The following is a 20,730-nucleotide window of genomic DNA, read 5'->3' on the forward strand; positions in this document are numbered from 1 at the left end:
ACGGCCAGACACCCTCAAGCTCCCTTTAAACTATCGCCTCCTACCACACATGGGCCTGCAGAAATAGGCCCAGACGACCCGCCCCAGCGGCTACGCCCACACACACGCACCCAGAGCCAGCCTCTGGCACCAGCACCCTGGGGGGCCGTTTCTGCCTTTCTCTGTGTTTCTCTTTCTGTCCCTTGTTGTCTCTCCCTTTCTCTGTCTGTCTCTTTCCCTTTCTGTCTCTGTCCATCTGTCTGGCTCTTCCTCCTCCTCCTTCTCTGTCTACATCTCTCTGGTCTCTCCCTCCTGCACAATGTTCTCTCTGGTACACACACACACACACACACACACACACACGCACGACGTCCTTTCCTTTCCCAAGCGGACAGACCCACAGGTGTGAAGACACTGAGGTGCCAGATGGACTTTATTTGCAGAGAGTGGACAGGCTAAGAGGAGACAGCACTGGCCAGCATGGGGAGTAAGGGAAACCTGGGGAGAGGAGACGGAGGTGAGGGAGGGCAGGGCAGGTGCAAAGCCACAGGGGTCCGTGTATCCAACAAGCCTTTCCTGCCCACGCGCCACGGCCAGGCTGGCCCAGGCTGTGTGGGACGCGTCAGGGAGCAGGACAGGCCGGATCCCTGCTCTCCAGGAGCTCACGCTCCAGCAGGACCAGGGTAACCGCACGAGTCCATCACACAGTGTGAGTGGACTGAGTGTCACAGAGGAGGCTCGGGTGGGAGTGCCGGGTCAGGACCCCTGCAATGCCACCCAGGTGGGAGGGACGGCCCCCAGAGGACTGAGGGGCAAGCGTTTCAGGTTTGCAGGAGGTGAGGACATGAGCCGAGGGCATCATAGGCGAAGGAGGCAGCAAGTGCAAAGGTCCTGGGGCAGGTGGGGATGGGTGGGTGTAGACATAGAGGGACCCCAGAGACCCCACAGGCCCAGGCAGGTGACAGGGAGGACAGAAAGGGGAAAGCAACGAGACAGAGACAAAACCAGGCAGGAGAGAAGCCAACCACCACCACATGAACACCCAGGAGACCTCAGGATGTGGGACCCGGTTTCCCTTCTGAGCCAGTGTGGGCCAGGCCGCCCAGCCCTTCTCAGTCCCCATCCCTCTCCCCCTCCTCAGCCTCTCCCTCCCGCTGCCTCCAGGGCTGTCCCAGGTAGCCGTGGACGGAGCTCACAGGGCTCCTCTTTCGGGGGTGGGGCTCCAGCAGCCCCCACAGGAGGGCGTCGGCCACGGGCGTCAGGCCGACCCAGGGCTGAGGCCGGTCCTCGGGCTGGCCCGAGGCCTGCCAGACGAGGAAGTCCTCATAGAAAGGGTCGGCCTCGGCCAGGGGCTGGTCCCAGGGAAAGTAGCCCGTGAGAAGGCAGAACAGCAGGACGCCCAGGGCCCACGTGTCCAGGGCAGGCTGGATGGGCAGGCCCTCGGGGAGGGGCGGGGGTGCGCAGAGCTCGGGGGCCGTGTAGGGGATGGGCGGCCCGGTCAGGCGGAGCAGGGTCCCGCGGGGCCGCGTGTGGCCGAAGTCCGTGAGCTTCACCCGCTGGCAGTCCGCATCGCACACCAGCACGTTCTCGGGCTTCAGGTCCCGGTACACCAGGCCGTGGGCGTGAATGTACTCCAGGGCCGAGGCCAGCTGGGCCGCGCAGCGCTGGGCTGCCGGCTGCGGGAGGCCCACCTGGGGGGCAGACGCATGTGGACCACGGTCCCTCCCCCGCCGGGCTGGCCGAGCGGATCCAGCTTCTCCCCAGCCCCAGGAAGCAGGCCCAAGACCATAAGGGGCCTCTCACGGGTCGGCCACAACGAGCAAGGTCTGGTGGGGTCCAGCCTGACCCCAGAGAGGACTGGCGATTCCATGAGACCTGCTGAGGCCCAGTGCAGCGGGCGCGGTTCCTGAGTCCAGGTGGCTCAGGGGCATTTCCGAGAGACCCAGGGAGACGCCCGGGGGCCCGCGGGGCCCCTGTGTACCCACCTTGGGCTGGATGAGGGTGATGAGGTCCCCGTGCAGGACGGGCTCCGTCACGAAGCTGTAGGAGCTGGCGGACTCGATGGCAATGCCGCAGGTCGCCACCACAGCCGGGTGTGCGCCCAGCGACAGGCCCACGCAGAACTCGTGCAGGAAGCCACGGAGGGAGGTGGAGGCCTTCGGGAGCTGCTTCAGCGCCAGGGGCGTGCCTGGGGAGCAGGGACAGGCGTGGGGACCACGGGAGCCCAGGCTCACCCCTGCGGGCCCCCAGCAAAAAGTCTCACATATACCATCTCCACCTCCTCCAATTCCTGCCTCCCTACCGAGTGCACCCTAATAATAATCACAGCCTGTGGTGAGCTTCTGCTCCGCTCCCTTCAAGTCCGCTGGCCTGGACCGACGAAGGGGGGCCGTGGAAGCTGAACTCAGGCCCTCCAGTGATGTACCGTGGCCCCGGGCCCAGCAACCCCCAGCCAAGAGCCAAGGGGGAAGAGGCCTGGTGTTGGAGCCAATTAAGGACTTTTTAGGAATTCCATCACGCGTGGGAACGACTTCCTAGGACCTGAGCTCTGGAAGGTAGGGACTCTGGTCTCTGCAATTTTATCATCACCACCTGCCAGGCCTTGCCCAGCGGGAGCCACGTGGGATGGAAGAAGGTGACCCCCTCCCCTAAAATGTTGACTGTCCCCCTTCCACTCTCTCCCCAGCTGGACACAGCAGGTGGTTGCGTCTGCAATGCCCGTGGCCCCACCTGTTCTGCTGAGCTCTGCACACCTGGGCTGCCTGCCATCTGGGGGCAGTGATTCTCTTGTTCCAGGCACTGCCCAGCCTGGGCTGCCAGGGTACGAGGCGTCCTTTATAACCCTCTGAGCCTGTCACGGCCCCCGCCTCCCAGTTCTGCAATGACCTGCGTCTGGGTCTGTCTTTCTCTTTGTTCTGGGCTGAATCGTGCCTCCCCCCCAATTCTTATGTTGATGTGCTCACCCCCAATATCGCAGACTGTGACTGTATTGGGAGGTGGGGTCTCGAAAGGGATAAAATGAGATCACAGTGTGGTCTCTCCTTCGAGCCGAGGACACAGACGCACACAGAGGGACGGCCGTGTGAGGCCACGGGGAGGAGACAGCCGTCTACACGCCCAGGAGAGAGCCCTCCGGAGGATCCGGGCCTGCCCACACCTTGGCTCCGGACTCCCAGCCGCCAGGACTGGGAGAAAATAGATTTCTGCCATTCAAGCCGCCCCGGCCCGGGCCCTGGCCCTGGCCTGGTGGAAGCCCTGGAGCTCCAGCGGGGCTTACAGACTCCTGCCTGATGCCCAGCACACCCAGGGTGGGCTGAGCCCCCAGGGGACTCAGGAGGGGAGGCTTGACAGCCACGGATTCTGAGCTCCACTCACAGTGTCCTGGGGAGGACGGAAGATGTGAGCACCCCGGGCAGAGAGACTCCAGACTGGGGCCGACTGTCTGGCCTTGCTGGGTGCCCAGCACACAGCCTGGCTCCAAACCATCCTTGCTGCGTTGAGCCTGGCCATGTGCGAGGGCCACGTGGGGACCTGCCTGCTGCCCATAGTCCCGGCAATGGCAGCCATGACATGTGCTCCAAGGAGACATCCTAAGAACACACACCTCAGAGGGCAGAGGCAAGGCCAGTTCAGGTCTGCCAGCTCCACAGCCTTGGCTGGTCCCCGCCAGCCCGTGCCACCCACTCCCCTGCACCTCCCACCCCTGCCGCTGTCCCCAGGCCCCGTACCTTTCTGACGGTGGGTGACCAGCATGACCTGGCCAAAGCGGCCCTGGCCCAGGGGACGCACTTGCTGGTAGAGCTCGTCCACCTCAGCTTGGACCAGCGTCTGGGCGCTCAGGGCCAGCATGTCCTCCAGGGCCAGCGCCGCCTCCTGGCCCTGCCGCAGCTCCTCCTCCGTGAGGCCCCCCAGGCCCTCATCAGTCCCATTCTCAGCAGCCCCCTCCTCCACCTGCTGCTCATCAGACTGTTTGCCTGGCATGTCTGCAGGGCAGAGCACAGGGGTGACCCAGGGCCCAGGCACCAGACCCAGGTCTGAGAGGAGGGGCTGGGGGCCTGGACCCCTGGGTCCGAGGGGGGAGGGGCTGGGGACCTAGACCCCTGGGTCTGAGGGAGGAGGAGGGGCTGGGGCTGTAAGAGTTGGACCCCAGGCCTCTCAGGGGCTTGGGACTGCTCCCAGGTGCTCGCTCCCATCTGGGACCCAGGAGTGCCCCAGGCCCTGGTGTGCCCAGCCCCGCCCTGCCCGGCCCCTGGGGGCAGAGAGCACCTGTTTGTGCGCTTAGTAGACAGAGGGTGCTCATCCACCCCCTGGGCCCAAGTCTGTTTGCTTTGGAAACAAGATGGGGGTGTCTCGAGTTATCTGGTTCATCTTTCACCCTTGGGCCATCGAGTGGCTGTGGGGGTGGGGGTGAGGGACATCTGTGATCTCAGGCTTGACCTCACCCCAACTCACAACTCATTTCCCGCTCCTCGGAAGCCTCTAATGGGGAGGGAGGCTGAGTCTCAATGGAAAGTGCCAAAGAGCCCCCCGCACTCCTCCCTCAGACCCAGGGGTCCAGGCCCCAGCCCCTCCTCCCTGGGACCCAGGAGTCCAGGCCCCCAGTCTCTCCCTGCTCACAACCGAGAGTCAGGGACCCAGTCCCGTCTCTCCCGTAACCTATACAACTCACTCATCTTAGACCCCCAGACTCTGTGTCCCTAACACTCAACTGCTCTACAGCCTTAAGGTCCAGCTCCTGCTCCCTTGAGGGGCCCAGGACTCTGGCCATCTGCCTGGCTTCACTCTCAGGTGCCTCCCACTTTAGCCCCTTTAACCCTTGCCCCTTCCAGACCTGGGCTCTGACCTCCAGACCTCACCTTCTCCAAGGCTTGCCTGACTCTTCGGCTGTCGGCTGTGGTCAGTGTCCAGGACTTAGAGCCCATGCCAGCGGAGGCCCGCCCAGGAGCAAGACCCCGCCCCCACCTAGGGGTCCTAAGCCCGCCCCAGGCCCCGCCCCCTCCATCCCACTAGGGACAGAGCGACATCGTGTGTTGACTCCCAGAAATGGCTGTGGCTGGACAAATGTCCTAGACTTAGGAGCTCAGTGTCTCCTTCATCAAATCCAGATCTCCAGCCTCCTCCTCCCTTAGACCCAGGGATCCAGGCCTCCAGCCCCTCCCCCCTCAGGCCCAGGGGTCCAGGCCCCCAGCCCCTCCCCCCTCAGACCCAGGGGTCCAGACCACCTGTAGAGGATGAAGTCATTTCTCTGTGGAGCCCCTGCCTTGACCCACCCCCCAGCTGCCCAGCTGCCCCATTGACAGGTCAGACACAAGTGTTGCTGAGGGGTGTCCTGGGGACGAGACCCTGGGGTCCCTCTGGGGACAGGATGAGACAACAGGATTCCAGAACGATGCAGTGAGAGATGACCTCAGACTTGGGGCCGAGAGGAAGCAGGTGCTGGACAACTGGGACGAGAGGGGCCTGCGGGGAGGGAGAGAGGAGGGCCCGCGTCTGAGCCCGCAGACCTCACAGTTGGGGGGCGTGGGGAGCTGCGCAGGGACCCGGGTCTGAGGCAGGAGGCTGCACCCACCCTTTGGGTTTATAGCCAGATGACAGACGTGAACTCAATTCTTTTGAAATAAATTTTTATTTTGGAATAATTTTCGATTTTTAGAGCAGTTGCCCACATGGTGCTGAGCACTCCCGTGTCCCCTCACCCACGCTCTCCCCGGGCGTCTGTCCCAGCTCAGAAATGCGCGATCAAACGCGTCTTATCTCCCCAGTGTTCCTGCCAGCAACCTCTTTCTGCCCCAGGTTCAACCCAGGACACAGCGTGGCATGGCGTGGCGTGGCGTGAACCCACTTTTTTTTTTTTACCATCTGGAAGGCACGCAGCACAGCGTCTCAGGAGGAAGCCCAGTCCTGCCAGCATCGCCAGCACCGGGCAAGACCGCTGTGCTGGCTGGAGATGCATCCAAACCAGCGTGGCCCCGAGCCTGGGCCGCCACCCACCACGTGCTCTGTGCTGTCCGAGCAGCCACAGGGCGCTCAGGTGTTGGAGCAGAAGCGAAGGGCCGTAGGGACAGCGAGAGGGACACGCTGGAGCAACCGAGAGGAACCCGGAGAGCACCGGGGTGACTGCTCGCTCGGGTGCAGTTCCCCGAGGGGCCGGAGAGGGCGCAGGCGGGCGCTTCTGGAGGTAGGAGCGGACAACGCTGGGAGCTGTGCGTGTGCGTGCATGTGCGTGCGTGCAGGGGGTGCGTGCATGTGCGTGCGTGCATGTATGCGTGTGCAGGTAGTATGTGTGTGCATGTAGTGCGTGCATGTGCGTGCGTGCGTGCATGTGTGTGCATGCAGGTGCATGCGTGCGTGCAGGTGTGTGCGTGCAGGTGCGTGCGTGCAGGTGTGTGCGTGCATGTGTGTGCATGCAGGTTGGAGCCTACAAAGGATGCGTGGCGCCCTCAGGGTCACCCGGAGCCCGGGGGCGCGGGACAGGCGGGCAGGGAAGGCTGAGGTTCCCATGGTGTCGGATCCTGCAAGCCCAGATCTGGCGCGGTGGACAGTGGGAGTCATGCGAGGTCCTAAAGGAGGCAGTGAGCTCACCCGCGCTCTTAGGTTTCCACCTCCAACATGTCCCCACAGTGCAGAAACGCATCTGGAGGGGAAACAGCGCCTCTGTTCAAGCAGACGCATTCAGGACGGAAGGAAAAGGGAGGGTGCTGGGGGGAGAAGCGGCTGAGGGCCAGGGCCCCTGGGTCTGAGGGAGGAGGGGACGAGGGTCCTGGGCTCCCAGGTCCTCAGTTGGGAGGGGACTAGTGCAACCAAGTCGAGCCTCCAGCAGGGAGAGATGCAAAGTATTCCATCTCTGTCCCCGCGGGAGCAGCTGTCTCTCCATCCAGGTGGCCGTGGAAGCTGGCGGAGGGGCCGTTGGCTCAGGCACTGGCCACCTGTCTCAGTCACCTGGTCTGGGAGTTCCCTCATCTGTCCCCATCCTCCCGCCACCTTGGTCACCCTCCTCCTCCTCCTCCTCTGTCCACTCCTCCAGGCTTGATCCTCCCTCCTCCTCCTCCTCCTCCCCGTTCTCACCGGACATATTCCCCAAGCCCTTAGGTGCCCCTCTGTTTCCCTCCAGCCCCCAGTTATCCCCCAGGAAGTTGAGCACAGCCAGTGGGGAGCTTCTTGTCTCAGGATCCAGGTCCAGAAGACCCTGGAGCAGGGCTAGAGCCGGGGGCGCGAACTGGTCCCAGGGAGCTGGGGGTTGCGGTGGCTGTGGCCTGGTGGTCATCCAGCCAGCAAAGGCCTCGAACTCGGGGTCGGGGGCCAAGGCCACATCCCAAGGGAAGCAGGCCGTAGCAGCGCAGAAGAGAAGCACCCCCAGACCCCAGGAGTCCAAGGACGGCCGCAGGGGCAGCGTGTCAGGTGGCAGCAGGAGACAGAGCTCAGGTGGGGCGGACGGCAGTGGTGCTGGCGGGGGAGGGGTAGGACTGCCCTCAGGCCGGGTCAGACCCAGGTCTCCTAGGGCCACACGGCTGCAGTCGGGGTCGAAGACCAGCACGTTGTCCGGCTTCACGTCTGCGTGGACCAGCCCCCGGCTATGGAGGAAGTCCAGGGCCCCGGCTAGCTGGGCCAGCACCCGCTTCACCAGCAGCTCAGGGAGGCTCTGGGGTCAAGCAGAGAAGGTGAAGGTCAGGCTGCCTTGGTTCCTTCTTTATTTTGCTTCTTGGGGTCCAAGAGTCCGGAACTCCAGACCAGTGGCTACCTCTCCTGTCCCTGTAACATCCCCCCAACACCTTCTCCAGATCATCCTCAACTGCGAGGGGCCCCCAAATGTCCTGCTCTAGACAAAACCCCAGACCTAACCAGAAGCTCCTTTAGCTTCCAGCGGACTTGCTCCTGACCCACAACCATTCCTTACATTTCTTATTCACCTCTTCTAAACTACTCAGATCCTCTCCTATGAGAACATAAGCCCCATGCTTCATGTTTTTTAGTACTGTATTTATTTCTTAGAGCGAGGGGAAGGGAGGGAGAAGGAGAAAGCGAGAACCATCAATGTGTGAGAGAAACATCGATCGGTAGCCTCTCACACGTCCCCGACCGGGAACCCGGCCCACGACCCAGGCCCGTACCCTGACTGGGAATTGAACCTGTGACCTTTTGGTTCTCAGGCCGGCGCTCACTCTACCGAGCCACACCAGCCAGGGCAAACCCCATACTTTATTCTTCGTCTCACACTAATTCAGACCCCCTCTCCAGCTCAGACCTGGCGCTAAGTCCAACAGTTCACGCCACCCATTGATGGACACATCTATCCGCCCCGCTCGCCAGGCAGCCAACCAGCAACCTTTCGATCAAATCAGTTGTCCGCCCGAGGGTCCTTTCTGCAGTGTTCCTGCCCAGCCCCACCAGCCACTCCGCAATCCCATAGTTTATTCAATTATCGAACATCCAAAGTCCGTCCTCCCTTCTTTCCTCCCTCCACCCCCCCCTTCCTTCTTTCTTTCCTTCCTTTGGTTTATTCCCAACCTTACCTCAAACCCAAAGCCTATTCCCAAAGATGGTCCCACCCTCATCTTCACACCCAAGCGCCCCTAGAATCTCATGGATTTGGCTGACCGGTTCTCCTTCCTCCAGGAGACCTCATGGCAGCCCATCCCCAACGCCATCTGTATGCGCATCCTCAGCTCTCCCTGCCGCGCTCTGTGCCCCAGCCCTGCCCTTCTCCACACCCCCTACAACCTGGAATCAACCCCAAGCCCCGTCCCTGCTCCCCTCCCGCCCACACGGGCAGTCTCGGCGCTAAGGAGAAGCCCAACTCTGTCTCCGTCCTCACCCCCCCACCCCGGTCATCAAAAGCGCCTCATCTGTGCGCAAGCCTGACCCCAAGTCCCTGCCCGGCCCAGCTTGTGTTTGGGTGAATGAGGGTCAGGATCAGACATGAAAGTGCACCGGGAAGCAGAAATAAGGAGGTCGTTGGGGGGTGTAGGGTGGAGCCAGGTTGGGCTGATTTGGGGGTCAGGGTTGGGGGTAGAAATAGCGTTTGGGACAAAGTTGCCCCTGGGATACGCAGCCCCAACGGCTGCCCCCGCCTGCCTCACCCGTTCCTGCAGCATCCCGCTGAGATCCCCGTAGGGTGCATACTCCTGGGCGAAGGCAAAGTGCCGGGGCGTCTGCAGGGGTCCCGCCAGGGTCTGGAGCAAGCCTGGGTGTGAGGAGACGCAGCGGCCCACGCAGAACTCCCTCAGGAAAGTGGTTCTCAGCACTGAGTCCCGACGGAGGAGCTTCAGCGCCACGGCCGGACCTGCCAGGGCGACGGGGGCAGAAGGGGGACTCAGGGTGCACTGAGCTTGCTGTGTGATCTCAGGCAAGTGTCTTACCCTCTCTGGGGGGGAGCTCCGCCTCTCAGGTCACAGGGCTTTAAACGTCCTGAGAGCTGCATTCAAGAAGGGCCCCCATCAGCCCTCCCCAGGATGCTCCCTGTCCCCGCGGCTTCTGAGAACGCTGCTATGGGGCGTCCAGAGTCCGCCCGAACTCACCTCCCTGGCGAGGCTGGGCAAGGAGGACTCGGCCGTAGGAGCCCGAGCCCAGCTTTCGGATGAGGCGATACTGGGCACGCAGGCTCCGCTCCGTGGTCACCCTGGGGGCCGTCAGCTCCACGAGCCGCTGGAGGGCCGAGGCTGTGTCCTCCTGCTGCGGAGGGACAGGGGTGGGGACCGGCTGAGTCTGGGGCCCACTGAGAGCAGGGAGACAGATGGGAGGCCAACTCCTGGCCTGATGTGGGGGGTCAGGGCATAGGGTCACTGTCCCCAGAGAGCAGGATGAGTCACAGTGACTCACCCAGCCTCGGGCCACCTGCTTTTGTCCTGGCAGGGTGAGGGGCAATTGTCCCAGAGACCCCACCCACGGCCATCTGTGGGAGCCCACAGAAGCCCCCAGCTTCAACTGGGGCTGCGTCCTCCCCCACACAACCCCCCTCCTCACTGCCCCAGCCGGGCTCCCTCCTGCTCCCTCTCTGTGCTTCCCGTTCTCGGTTCCTGAGCCCATTTCCCTGGGGCCTCGGTCTTGCTGTGTGTCCTCGGGTTCGTCTTACTCTGGATTCTGATGTTTCTCTGTTTCCCCGGCTCTCGTTTCCGTCTCTGTCCCTCTGTGTCTGCTCTCTGTCCCTCGCCCCCTCTCTCTGTCTTCCACCCTTTCTGTTCCAGCTCTCACCTCTGAGTCTGGGTCCCCATCCTCGTGGTTCTCAGGGTCCCTGAGCTCCATCTCAAGGTTGCCTGGTGCCAGCTGGCCCTTGGGCTCCCCCTTGTCTGGGCTCCCTGAGAGGTGACTGGCCCACTCAGGCCCACTGTGCCTCCCAGGTCCAAGGCCTCGGAGCTCGTCTGGAAAGGTCTGCCTCGGTCTCCCTCTGTGTCTGTGGGACTCTCCCTGACCCCCCTCTTCTCTCCGTTGCCCTTCGGGGACTGTGGGCCCAGCTCTGGATCACCCTGTTGACGTCCTTCACTCCCTCTCACCCCTTTTTCCTCTCCCCAACACCCCCCCCCCACCCTTCCTGTCTCTGTCTGGTCCTCGTTCCAGCTCTCGGGTTTCTGGGGTGGCTCTCCCTGTCCTGTCTCTGTTGGCCCCTGGTCCCTCTCTCTTGTCACCACGTTGTCTCCACTGCTGTCACCGCTGTTGGTGAGCCGGGATGTCCACACTCTGCTGTCCCCTCCCCTTCTCTCTCTCTCTCTCTCTCTCTGCTTTCCCTTCACTCGGGCTTCTCTGTGGCCTCCTCTCGCCGGTGTCTTTCCGTCTCTCGTCCTGTCTTTGTTCCTGACTCTCAGAGGCTTTTGTCCCTCCCTTTTCCTGGGCCTGGGACAGGCGTGTGTTTGACAGCTCAGAGACATCCTGTCCCCCCACACACCCCTCCCTCACCCCCCTGACCTGCTGCTGCGCCCCTCCTCCCCCTTCCAAACTTAGACCAGCCTGGAGTCTGGGCTCTAGTCCCAGGACAGAGGGGACAAAATGCTGTGAACCCCCAGGGACCAGGCCTGAGTGCTGTGGGAAAAGGGGAGACAGGCCCCTTCGCAGACCTTACCTGGAGTGGGTAACACGGAGCTCCATGCAGTCCGGCTCCTCTGTGACCAGGGGGTGCTGGTCTAAGGAGCCAGGGAGGCCGTTCCCAGAGGCCTGCAGCATGACACCCAGGGCCCAGGCCCCCAGCCCCTCCCCCCTCAGACCCAGGGGTCCGGGCCCCCATCCCCTCCCCCCTCAGACCCGGGGGTCCAGGCCCCCGGCCCCTCCCCCATCAGACCCAGGGGTCCAGGCCCCCATCCCCTCCCCCCTCAGACCCAGGGGTCCAGGCCCCAGCCCCTCCCCCCTCAGACCCCTCCTCCCTCAGACCCAGGGGTCCAGGCCCCGGCCCCTCCCCCCTCAGACCCAGGGGTCCAGGCCCCAGCCCCTCCCCCCTCAGACCCCTCCTCCCTCAGACCCAGGGGTCCAGGCCCCCAGCCCCTCCCCCCTCAGACCCCTCCCCCCTCAGACCCAGGGGTCCAGGCCCCCAGCCCCTCCCCCCTCAGACCCAGGGGTCCGGGCCCCCATCCCCTCCCCCCTCAGACCCAGGGGTCCAGGCCCCAGCCCCTCCCCCATCAGACCCAGGGGTCCAGGCCCCCGGCCCCTCCCCGCTCAGACCCAGGGGTCCAGGCCCCGGCCCCTCCCCCCTCAGACCCAGGGGTCCAGGCCCCAGCCCCTCCCCCCTCAGACCCCTCCCCCCTCAGACCCAGGGGTCCAGGCCCCCAGCCCCTCCCCCCTCAGACCCCTCCCCCCTCAGACCCAGGGGTCCTGGCCCCCAGCCCCTCCCCCATCAGACCCAGGGGTCCTGGCCCCCAGCCCCTCCCCCACAGACCCAGGGGTCCTGGCCCCCAGCCCCTCCCCCCTCAGACCCGGGGGTCCCGGCCCCCAGCCCCTCCCCCACAGACCCAGGGGTCCAGGCCCCAGCCCCTCCCCCCTCAGACCCGGGAGGTCAGAGCTGGGAGCTCAGAAACGTGTGGGGAAAGGTTTTCTCCTGTGTCGCCAACACCTGCCCTGAGCCAGACTCTGAGGCCGTGCTTCCCACGGGACCCTCCCAGCCACGCAGTAGAGATGGGGCTTTGCCCCCAGTTCACGGAGCAGGAAACTGAGGTTCCGAGCGCCGGCTCGCCTTCCGCGGGCGGGAGGTGTGGGCGGCCCGGGCCAGGCGCGCTCAGGGCGCTGCCCCCGCCGGCTCGGCTTTCACGCTACTACGCCGGCTATTAATAAAGACACGGCAGCCGTGACTGGCACCCTGGCCGGGTCCCCGGAAACCGGCCTCGGTGTTGCCCCAGGGGCCCTGGGCGCGGGCGGGGGCGGGCAGCGCCAACGGCTCCTCTGCTCTTTGCCCCGAGGGCTGATTGTGTAAAACCAACGCGCAGAAAAGTCAGGGGAGCCCCACGCACAGCCGCTGACCTCACCGCCCAGAGCTTCCTGCCACCCTTGCGGGGGGGGGGGGCTGGGGGGGTGAAGTATTTTAAGGTAAATGACAGCCGATGGAAACAGTTTGGGGTGAAATGACACGCGGCCCGAGGTCTGCTTTCAGCCTCTCCCGCAGGACGGCGAGCTTGCGCGGGGCGCAGGGAACCGGGCGGCAGGGCCACGAAAGCCGAGGGTTCCCTTTTCCTTTTTTATTTTTCTTTGCCGAAAATGGTTCCTTCATTAGGAAGCTCGAAGTGATCAAAACCAGCGACAGCATCGTCGTACATTGTGGCCCCAGCTAGGGGGCCCTGGCCGGGTGGCCCTGTGGGTGGTGGCGCCGTCCTGGGCCCCGCGTTGTGGGTTCGGTCCCCCACCGGTTGGGGCTGTGGGGGGCGCGGATGGGAGGCAACTGATCAATGTCTCTCTCTCTCCCTTCCTCTCTCTCAAATCAATAAACATACCATCCTCAGGTGAGGATTATATACAAAAAATTAGGGTAATTTCCAGCTCTAGTGCGATCCTGGGAATCCCAATGCGGGGCCTGAACAATGCCTTCAGACCAGCTGCTTCCCAGTCCATGTTCGATTTCCCCTAATTTTTCCGAAGAAGTCCTTGACGGCGGCTGGAGTGGGCCAGTTGGCTTTGGGGGACCTTGTATCCCCCTGCCTTCTGGATCACTCGAATTTTCCTCGCAGCACCTGTCACCTGTTCAAACACTAAAACCAATGATTTAACGAGATGATGACTGGGCCGTGCTAATCAGGTGCCAGGCCCTGACTCTTTCTTTTTTAAGTTCATGCATGACCTTGTGAGCTCCTCCCTGCAAGCTGCACGCTGGCGCTGGGAGACTCACAGTGTCCACTGTACCGGTGGGGTCGGGGAGGCAGGGAGACCCAGCTGTGCTGGGCCACACCCATGGGCGGCAGAGCCGGGATTCCAGGCCCCGTGACCGTGACCGACGGGAGCTGAGCTCCTCCCTCGGGACTGGCGCAGGGGTCTGCACTTCAGCAGCCACCTGGGGCCCCGGGATCTGGGCGATGGCACGGGACAGGCCTGGGCCCTCCTGCGCCCGCCCAGCACACACGCCCACGGCGAGGCTCCTGATGATCCCGGGAGCTTTGCGCCTCCCCATTTAGCAACGGCCACTCTGCGGGGTCACCCGGCGTGACCTGGAGAGGCAGGTGTGGGCGGGCGAGGCTCCAGGCCTGCCCCAGCTTGCACACGCCTCTCTCTGCAGCTGGCCTCTGCGCCTCCTGACGCCGGCCCCAGGGCTCCTTCTGTGACCCCTCCTGGCTGTCCCCTGGCCTGGCCAAGTGTCCCACTGCCTGCAGGCCTCCGTTTCCTCCTCACCAGCTGGGGGTCATTGCAGCTTCTACCAAGAGTATTACTGTTAAAGAAACATCAACACCTACATGCATTGTATACCTCATTTATATATATATATATTTGCTTGTTTATTTATTTGTTTGTTTGTTTATTTTAGAGAGGGGTTGTGTGGTTGCCTCTCATGCTCCCCCAGCTGGGGCCCGCAACCCAGGCATGTGTCCTGACTGGTTATCGAACCTGCGACCCTTTGGTTTGCAGACCAAGGCTCAGTCCACTGATCCACATCAGCCAGGGCTATAAACCTTGTTTTATTGTGCTTGACACATGCTGCGTTTTTTAGAAATTGAAGGCAAGACTTTTCCACACCAAAAAGTGCAGTTTCTGCCCTGGCTGCTGTGGCTCAGTGGATTGAGTGCTGGCCTGCAACCCCAAAGGTCGCTGGTTCGATTCCCAGTCAGGGCACGTGCCAGGGTTGTGAGCCAGGTCCCCAGTTGGGGGTGTGCTGGAGGCAACCACACATTGATGTTTCTCTCCTTCTCTTTCTCCCTCCCTTCTCTTCTCTCTCTGAAAATAAGTAAAATCTTTTTAAAAATGCAATTCCCTTTACTGCCATGGTCTGGAACCCCAATATCTCTGAGGTATGCCTGTGTATAACATATTGCATATAATGTAATAATAAATGTGATTTACATTACCTTGTATATAATTATATGTTCTATATTATATAGGGTAGAGTCTATACAGGGTGGGGCAAAGGTAGGTTTACAGTCACTCATATGGAAAATAATATAATAATTAATAAATAATAATACAAGAATAAACTGTGTTTTGCCTATTTACAACTGTAAATCTACTTTTCTCCCACCCTGTATTTTACATATTATTCATATAGATTTTATTTTATTTTCAAATAAATTTAATGACTAAAATATATACTGGGAGATCACATAAAAATGTAACTCACATGTCAAAGACTGTGCACTTGACAGATTAACCCACCAGCTCACCTACGCCATCCTCAGGCCAAAAAAGACATAAAAAGAAAAAAACACGGGGGTGTAAAGTATATCACAGGGAATATGTGTGGTGTCAGGTGGGAACTAGACTTCTCAGGGGGATCCCTTCAAAAATTGTTTAAATGTCTGACCACTGTGCTGTACACCTGAACCTCATATAATATCGAATGTCAACTGTGGTTAGGAAAAATATTTTAAAAACATTTTTAAAAAGAAAAATTGCAATAACCTTAAATTGGTTTCTTTTTAAAGTTTTTCTCTTTTTATTTATTTTCATTTAAAAAGATTTTATTGTTCAATTACAGTTGTCCCAGTTTTCCACCCATTGCTCCCCCTTCCCTGCCCACCCCCACTCCCACAGTCAGTCCCCACCTGTTGCCCGTGTCCATGGGTCCTTTACACTTGTTCCTTGACTAGACCCTTCCCCTTCTTTCCCATTAAATTAATGTCTTCTGTCTGGAAAGATAAAGATGATCAAGTAGCACATGAGAGTGTGTAGTGAAGGGCACGCTCACGCCTGTCCTCGCAAGTCACGTGATTTTCTCTCTGTCACACCATGGTGTCCCTCAGTTCATATTTACATCGACTAAGTATTAGACGTAAGAAAATAAATGAAAGTACTAAACCCAGTGCCTAGAAGAGAGTGATTGCTTAATGGTATTACTATTATGTTTTTTGAAGATTTTATTTATTTATTTTCAGAGAGAGGGGAAGGGAGGGAGAAAGAGAGGGAGAGACACATCAGTGTGGGGTTGCCTTTTGCACACCCCCAACTGGGGACCGGTCCGCAAACCCGGGCACGTGCTCTGACTGGGAATCGAACCGGCAACCTTTAGGTTCACTGGCTGGTGCTCCATCCACTGAGCTACACCAGTCAGGGCAATATTTCTGTTATTAACAAATACCCTCTGGCAGTTACCATGGGGCAGGCACACCTGTACAGGAAGCTCGTTTAATCCTCGCCATAGACCTGCAACATAGGGACCGTAATTTTCCACGGCACAGACAGGCCACAGGTCACCCCTCCGTGTCTCGGAGCAGCTAACCCAGAACCTTGCTATGTTCCCCGTATCACGGACTGTTCCAGGCAGACACATGCCAAAACATCCCCAATAATATAATGAGCCCCTACCGGCCACTGTCGTCCAGTTGAGGAAACACAACTTCTCAAATATAATCAGAACCCTCGCCAAATCCCTTTCCATCCCAGAAGTAACAACGGTCCCTAAGGAGGTGTCTGTAATTTTAAAACAGGCTCTTGCTACATATGCATAAGCCCCCAACTGCTACAGCGTATCGCCTTGCATGTCGTTAAATGTTGTATAAATAGTATCCCGTCTGTGACCTTCGGCAGCTGCCTCTGTCCTCATTAGCGCAGCTCCGTGTGTGTGAGTGTCTTCCACGTTGCGACACGAAGCTCGAGCTCTCTCCTTTGCAAAGATGTTGACCGTTCTAGTGGGTGGACTCACTGTATTTCCCGGATCCATTCTTCTGACGATGGATGTTTCGTTTTTCTCCACCATTACGTTCTCACAAGCCAGGGTGCAAAGACCGTCCTCACACGTATGGGCTTGTGCTGAGTGCGTGCTGCCTCTGGGGCACGGACCTCGACGTGGAATTTCTGAGTCAGAAAAGAAAATGTGTGCCTTCCTTAGCTACGGCTCCACAGCTCTCCATGGGGGTTGTATCTGGCACGAATTTTCCCCCCGCAAAGATTTTATTTATTTATTTTCAGAGAGAGGGGAAGGGAGGAAGAAAGAGGGAGAGAAACATCCATGGGTGGTTGCGTCTCACATGCCCCCCAACTGGGACCTGACCCACAACCCAGGCACGTGTCCTGACTGGGAATTGAACCGGCGACCTTTTGGTTCACAGGCTGGCACTCAATCCGCTGAGCCACACCAGCCAGGGCTGACATGGATGTTTTATTTTTATTTTCTAAGTAGAGGCAGATGGTGTCTGATACAGAAGCCACTGGCCAGGAGCGGCTCCCTGGCCCCGGACACGTGGCTGGTCCTAATTGAGACGTGAGCATAAAATACACCAGGGATTTCAACAACTTAGCACGAAAACAAGAATGCAGACTCTCTCCCTGATGGTTCTTATAGTAATCACATGATGGCATGATGTTTCAGAGACACGGCTGGACTCTGTAGGCACGGATTCCCTATTCGCAAACTCACCTCCCCACGAAAATGTACGGGTAACCCCCGAATCTGCAATCACATCACAGAGGAAAATTTGCGCTGCTGACCCACGTTCCTGGCCTAGGAGGAACAGGACGACGCCCTGTCTTATTTCCACAGTCTCCCCTGGGAGCACCTGTCCCTGTGCCATCCAGGTAGTGCCAGGTGTTGCCCTTTGTGGTCTTGTGGCTTTAAATGGCCCCCAGACTGAAGCGCTGTGCAGCATCCTAACCGCAGGAATGCCCTTCTGCGCCTCACGGAGAAAAAAATCTGTGTGTTAGATGAGCTTCCGTGGCTGTGAGTTCCGTGTCAGGGAGTGAGCAGTAGGTACCAGGTAAGGGGTCTTTAAACAGACACACTTATAAACCAAGGTTACGGATTCACCGGTTAGTGACGATTTGGTGACCCAGGGCGCGCAAGCACCTGACCCTGTGTTTACCCCGGGGTGATGGCTCAGGATCAGGAATTCAGTGTCGTCTGTGACTTGACAGCCCAGAGCCACTGTGAACAAGGAGGATCCGTCACGTGGAGTGACAGCAACAGCCCAATAACAAGAATACTCTGTACTGAGATAAGCTATTACCGAAATTATTTCCACCTTGTTACTTAAAATCCTCCCCGAGGAAGGATGTATATATTGATTTCAGAGAGAGAGGGCAGGAGAGAGAGAGAGAAACATCCACGTGAGAGAGAAACATCGATCAGTTGCCTCCCATATCCGCCCAACAGGGATCGAATCCGCAGCCCCAGGCAGGTGTCCTGACTGGGAATTGAACCCACACCTTTTGGTGTTCGGGGTGACACTCCTACCCATTGAGCCAGCGGGCCAGGGCCCCCTTGTTTCTTTTGGATGTTTCAGAGTTGCCTCGGGGCTCCAGGTTGTCCCCTTCATTAGAACAGGTAACGCCCAGCATTCCATTAGAATGGAAACACCACTGGGCAGAGCAGACCCTGCTGGATCTCTCGAGAAGCCGGGACACCTGGGCTCAGAATTATTGCCTCCAGCCCGTCCACTGGGCTGCAGGCCAAGGCCCCACCCACCCTCCTCCGGGCCTGTGGCCGCTCTCTCCTGAAGTGCCCGCTCAACTTGGAGAGGGTTGACCCTGCCTTCTCCGGGGCCTCTCATGGCTCCCTTTGCCCTGGGATGGAGGCCAGGCTCCGGAGCTGACACCTTCTGCCCCGACCGTCTCACCTGACACTCAGCACTCAGAGAGGGACTCCCAGCCAGGGCCCACGTCCCCGCTCCCTGTTCTGGGGACACTCTATGCTCACGGAGGGGCTCCCAGCCAGGGCCCCCTGTCCTCACTCCCTGTCCTGGGGACACTGTGCACACAGAGGGACTCCCAGCTGGGGCTCCGCGTCCCTGCTCCCTGTCCTCGGGAGATGTGTGTGTGAAGATGAGCCTGACGGATGGCCCAGAGAAGTGCCCTAGTAATGGCTTCTAAATCCGCGTGCTTAGCGGTAATGATAGCGCGTGTTTACTGAACCCGGTGTGCTCCAGCGCTGGGCTAATCCTCACAGCGGCCCTATTATTAGCTGCGTTTTATAGTTGAGGAAAGGGGCCGTCACGGAGATTAGACCTCTTGCCCAGTGTCCCGGTTCAGTCCCTGGCAGAGTTGGGACTCAAACCACGACGGCCGGACTCCCCGCGTCAGACCCCCGGGGCCTCTCTGTATCATGCCTGCTGTCCAGGCTGCTGACTGCTCTGGTTTCTGGTCAAACTCAACATGCAGTTCCTGGGGCCTGAGCTGGGACGGAGACAAGCAGACAGACTCTGCTGTCTCTGCCCCAGGGGAGTCCGACAGGGCCATGCACAGGGGACAGGCAATCATTAAGCAGGACGTGACCTGTTCTAAGGGAGGTGACAAAGTGGAGCCCAGGGTCGACCCTGAGAAGTCCTGCGGGGACAGTGGCTGCGGAGGAAGAGGCCTCCAAGCAGAAGACAGTCCTAAGCGGGATTCGAATAGAAGGAACATTAGTTCAGTAACTATGGAGCACTCACTACGATGTATCAGGCAGGTGTGCAGTTCTGGGGATCCAGCAGAGAGGACAGACCTGGCAGCCTCTGCCCCCCAAGGCAAACCTCAGACACCAGAGGCCATGGCAGGGCAGGGGCGGGTGCCTAGGGCTGGATGGGACGGGTGGGGTGGGGCGCATATCAGGGGTGCGGTGTTTCCTTCTAGGGTGATGGAAATGTTCTAAAATATTCACGGTGATGGTCGCAGCTCTGTGGCCACACCTAAAGCCATTGAGTTGCACACTTTATTTTATTGTTTTTAATTTTTCTTATTTAATGATTTTAGAGAGGGAGAAACAGCGACCTGTTTCCCTCTTTCTTGCATTCACTAGTTGCTTCTTGTACGCGCCCTGACCGGGGCTCGAACCCGCAACCCTGGCGTATGGGGACGACGCTCTAACCAACCGAGCTACTCGGCCAGGACAAGCTGTTCCCTTTAAATGGGCGAACTGTGCAAGGCGGGAATTATATCTCAATCAAGCTATTAAAAAACTCCCTGTCCCTCGTGAGAGGCCACAGGGAGGGCGGCGGATTGGATGTCCAGAAAATTTCGAGGCTCTCCTCCCCGGCAACCGTGGAACACAATGCTGTTCAGTAATCGTCACGGAACAGCCCTCAGCGAGCACCCCTTTCTTCGTTTGCATTTTATTTCTTTTTGAAGTTAATACATTTTATTTTTTTAGAGCAGGTTTTTGTTCACAGCAAGACTGGGCAGAAGGTAGAGATTGACTACGCTCCCCCACCCCCCACAAATGCACAGCCTGCCGCGTCCGCAACACCCCCCACCAGACGGTGTATTTGTCACAATCAATGACCCTATGGGGACACGTCGTTGTGACCCCAAGTCCGGAGTTGACATTAGGTTCTCTCTAGGGGTCGGCACATTCTATGGGTTTGGACAAACGTATAATGACATGTATCCATTTTTATAGCATCATACAGAGTATTCTCACTGCTCAAGAGACCCTCGCCCTCCCCCAACCCCTGGCAGCAGCTGCAGACAGCACCCCCTTATTAGCTCACGGCTGCTGTGAGGCAGGAGCCCAGGCAGGCGCGACGAGGGTCTCACACTTCCAGTCCCTCTCCAGGAGGAGCCCGGTCCCGTTTGAGGAGTCACCTGATTAGGCCAGGCCCACCAAACGGTCATCTCCGTTTCCGAGTCAACTGACTGGGAGCCTCAGTTCCATCGCCATGTCCCCTCGGAGCAGTGCCTAGGTGACCCTCGGGCGGGAGCATGGGGCGGGGGGCGGGGTGACGTGGCTGCAGCGGGCAGCAGGGATCTCAGCGCTGTCTTTGGAGCCTGCCTCCCGCAGGGGGTGGATGGAGCTGAACTGTAGACGGAAGCAGGGAGGGCCTCCGAGGGGCAGTCGAAGGGAGGCCTGAAGGGAACCGTGGGGGGTCGTTCCAGGCAAAGACAACTGTCCGTCCAAGGCCACCTGTGCTGGGGACTGACGGTGGCAGTGAGGATGGGACCAGCTAATGCGGGCGACATGCCATCAAAGGAGTCTGGAGGTTCCCCAGCACGTACGCTCTCTCTCTCTCTCTCTCTCTCTCTCGCTCTCTCTCTCTCTCTCGCTCTGCCCTCCCTCTCCTGGTGACCTTGGGTGGGTCACTTACTTCTTGCTGGCCCCCATCTCTTCCTGAGACAGAAGAGCTGATTGGGAGGAGGGCACAGCTGGGCCCAGGCCAGGAGGCGGTAAAGGGGGATGCGGGGTTGCGGCTCGGGCCGCCGGCTGAGTGGCAGCAAATATTTATGGAGCTCGAG

At 59.6% G+C, this 20,730-nt stretch overlaps 2 protein-coding genes across 3 annotated transcripts; both read right to left on the bottom strand.

The window, feature by feature from the left end:
- Positions 1 to 385: 385 nt before the first annotated feature.
- SBK2 (SH3 domain binding kinase family member 2) lies at positions 386 to 4,901 on the bottom strand. 2 transcript variants are annotated; one of them, XM_090260645.1, is made up of 4 exons: positions 4,836 to 4,901; positions 3,708 to 3,962; positions 1,965 to 2,167; positions 386 to 1,670 (listed from the first exon to the last, which is right to left on the bottom strand). In XM_090260645.1, exons 2-4 carry the CDS (start codon positions 3,958 to 3,960, stop codon positions 1,092 to 1,094), a joined length of 1,035 nt encoding a protein of 344 aa, XP_090116771.1. In that variant the 5' UTR covers positions 3,961 to 3,962; positions 4,836 to 4,901; the 3' UTR covers positions 386 to 1,091. The 2 variants fall into 2 exon arrangements, with proteins under 2 accessions (XP_090116771.1, XP_090116770.1); XM_090260644.1 differs by having other exon boundaries at positions 4,823 to 4,889.
- Positions 4,902 to 6,339: 1,438 nt separating this feature from the next.
- On the bottom strand, positions 6,340 to 10,283 carry SBK3 (SH3 domain binding kinase family member 3). Its single transcript, XM_090259765.1, has 4 exons — positions 10,168 to 10,283; positions 9,495 to 9,648; positions 9,057 to 9,259; positions 6,340 to 7,618 (listed from the first exon to the last, which is right to left on the bottom strand). Exons 1-4 carry the CDS (start codon positions 10,216 to 10,218, stop codon positions 6,911 to 6,913), a joined length of 1,116 nt encoding a protein of 371 aa, XP_090115891.1. The 5' UTR covers positions 10,219 to 10,283; the 3' UTR covers positions 6,340 to 6,910.
- Positions 10,284 to 20,730: the final 10,447 nt, after the last annotated feature.

The sequence above is a fragment of the Furipterus horrens genome, unplaced genomic scaffold (genome assembly GCF_987537825.1).
Source record: "Furipterus horrens unplaced genomic scaffold, mFurHor1.1.pri manual_scaffold_13, whole genome shotgun sequence".
NCBI classification, from domain to species: Eukaryota; Metazoa; Chordata; class Mammalia; order Chiroptera; family Furipteridae; genus Furipterus; species Furipterus horrens.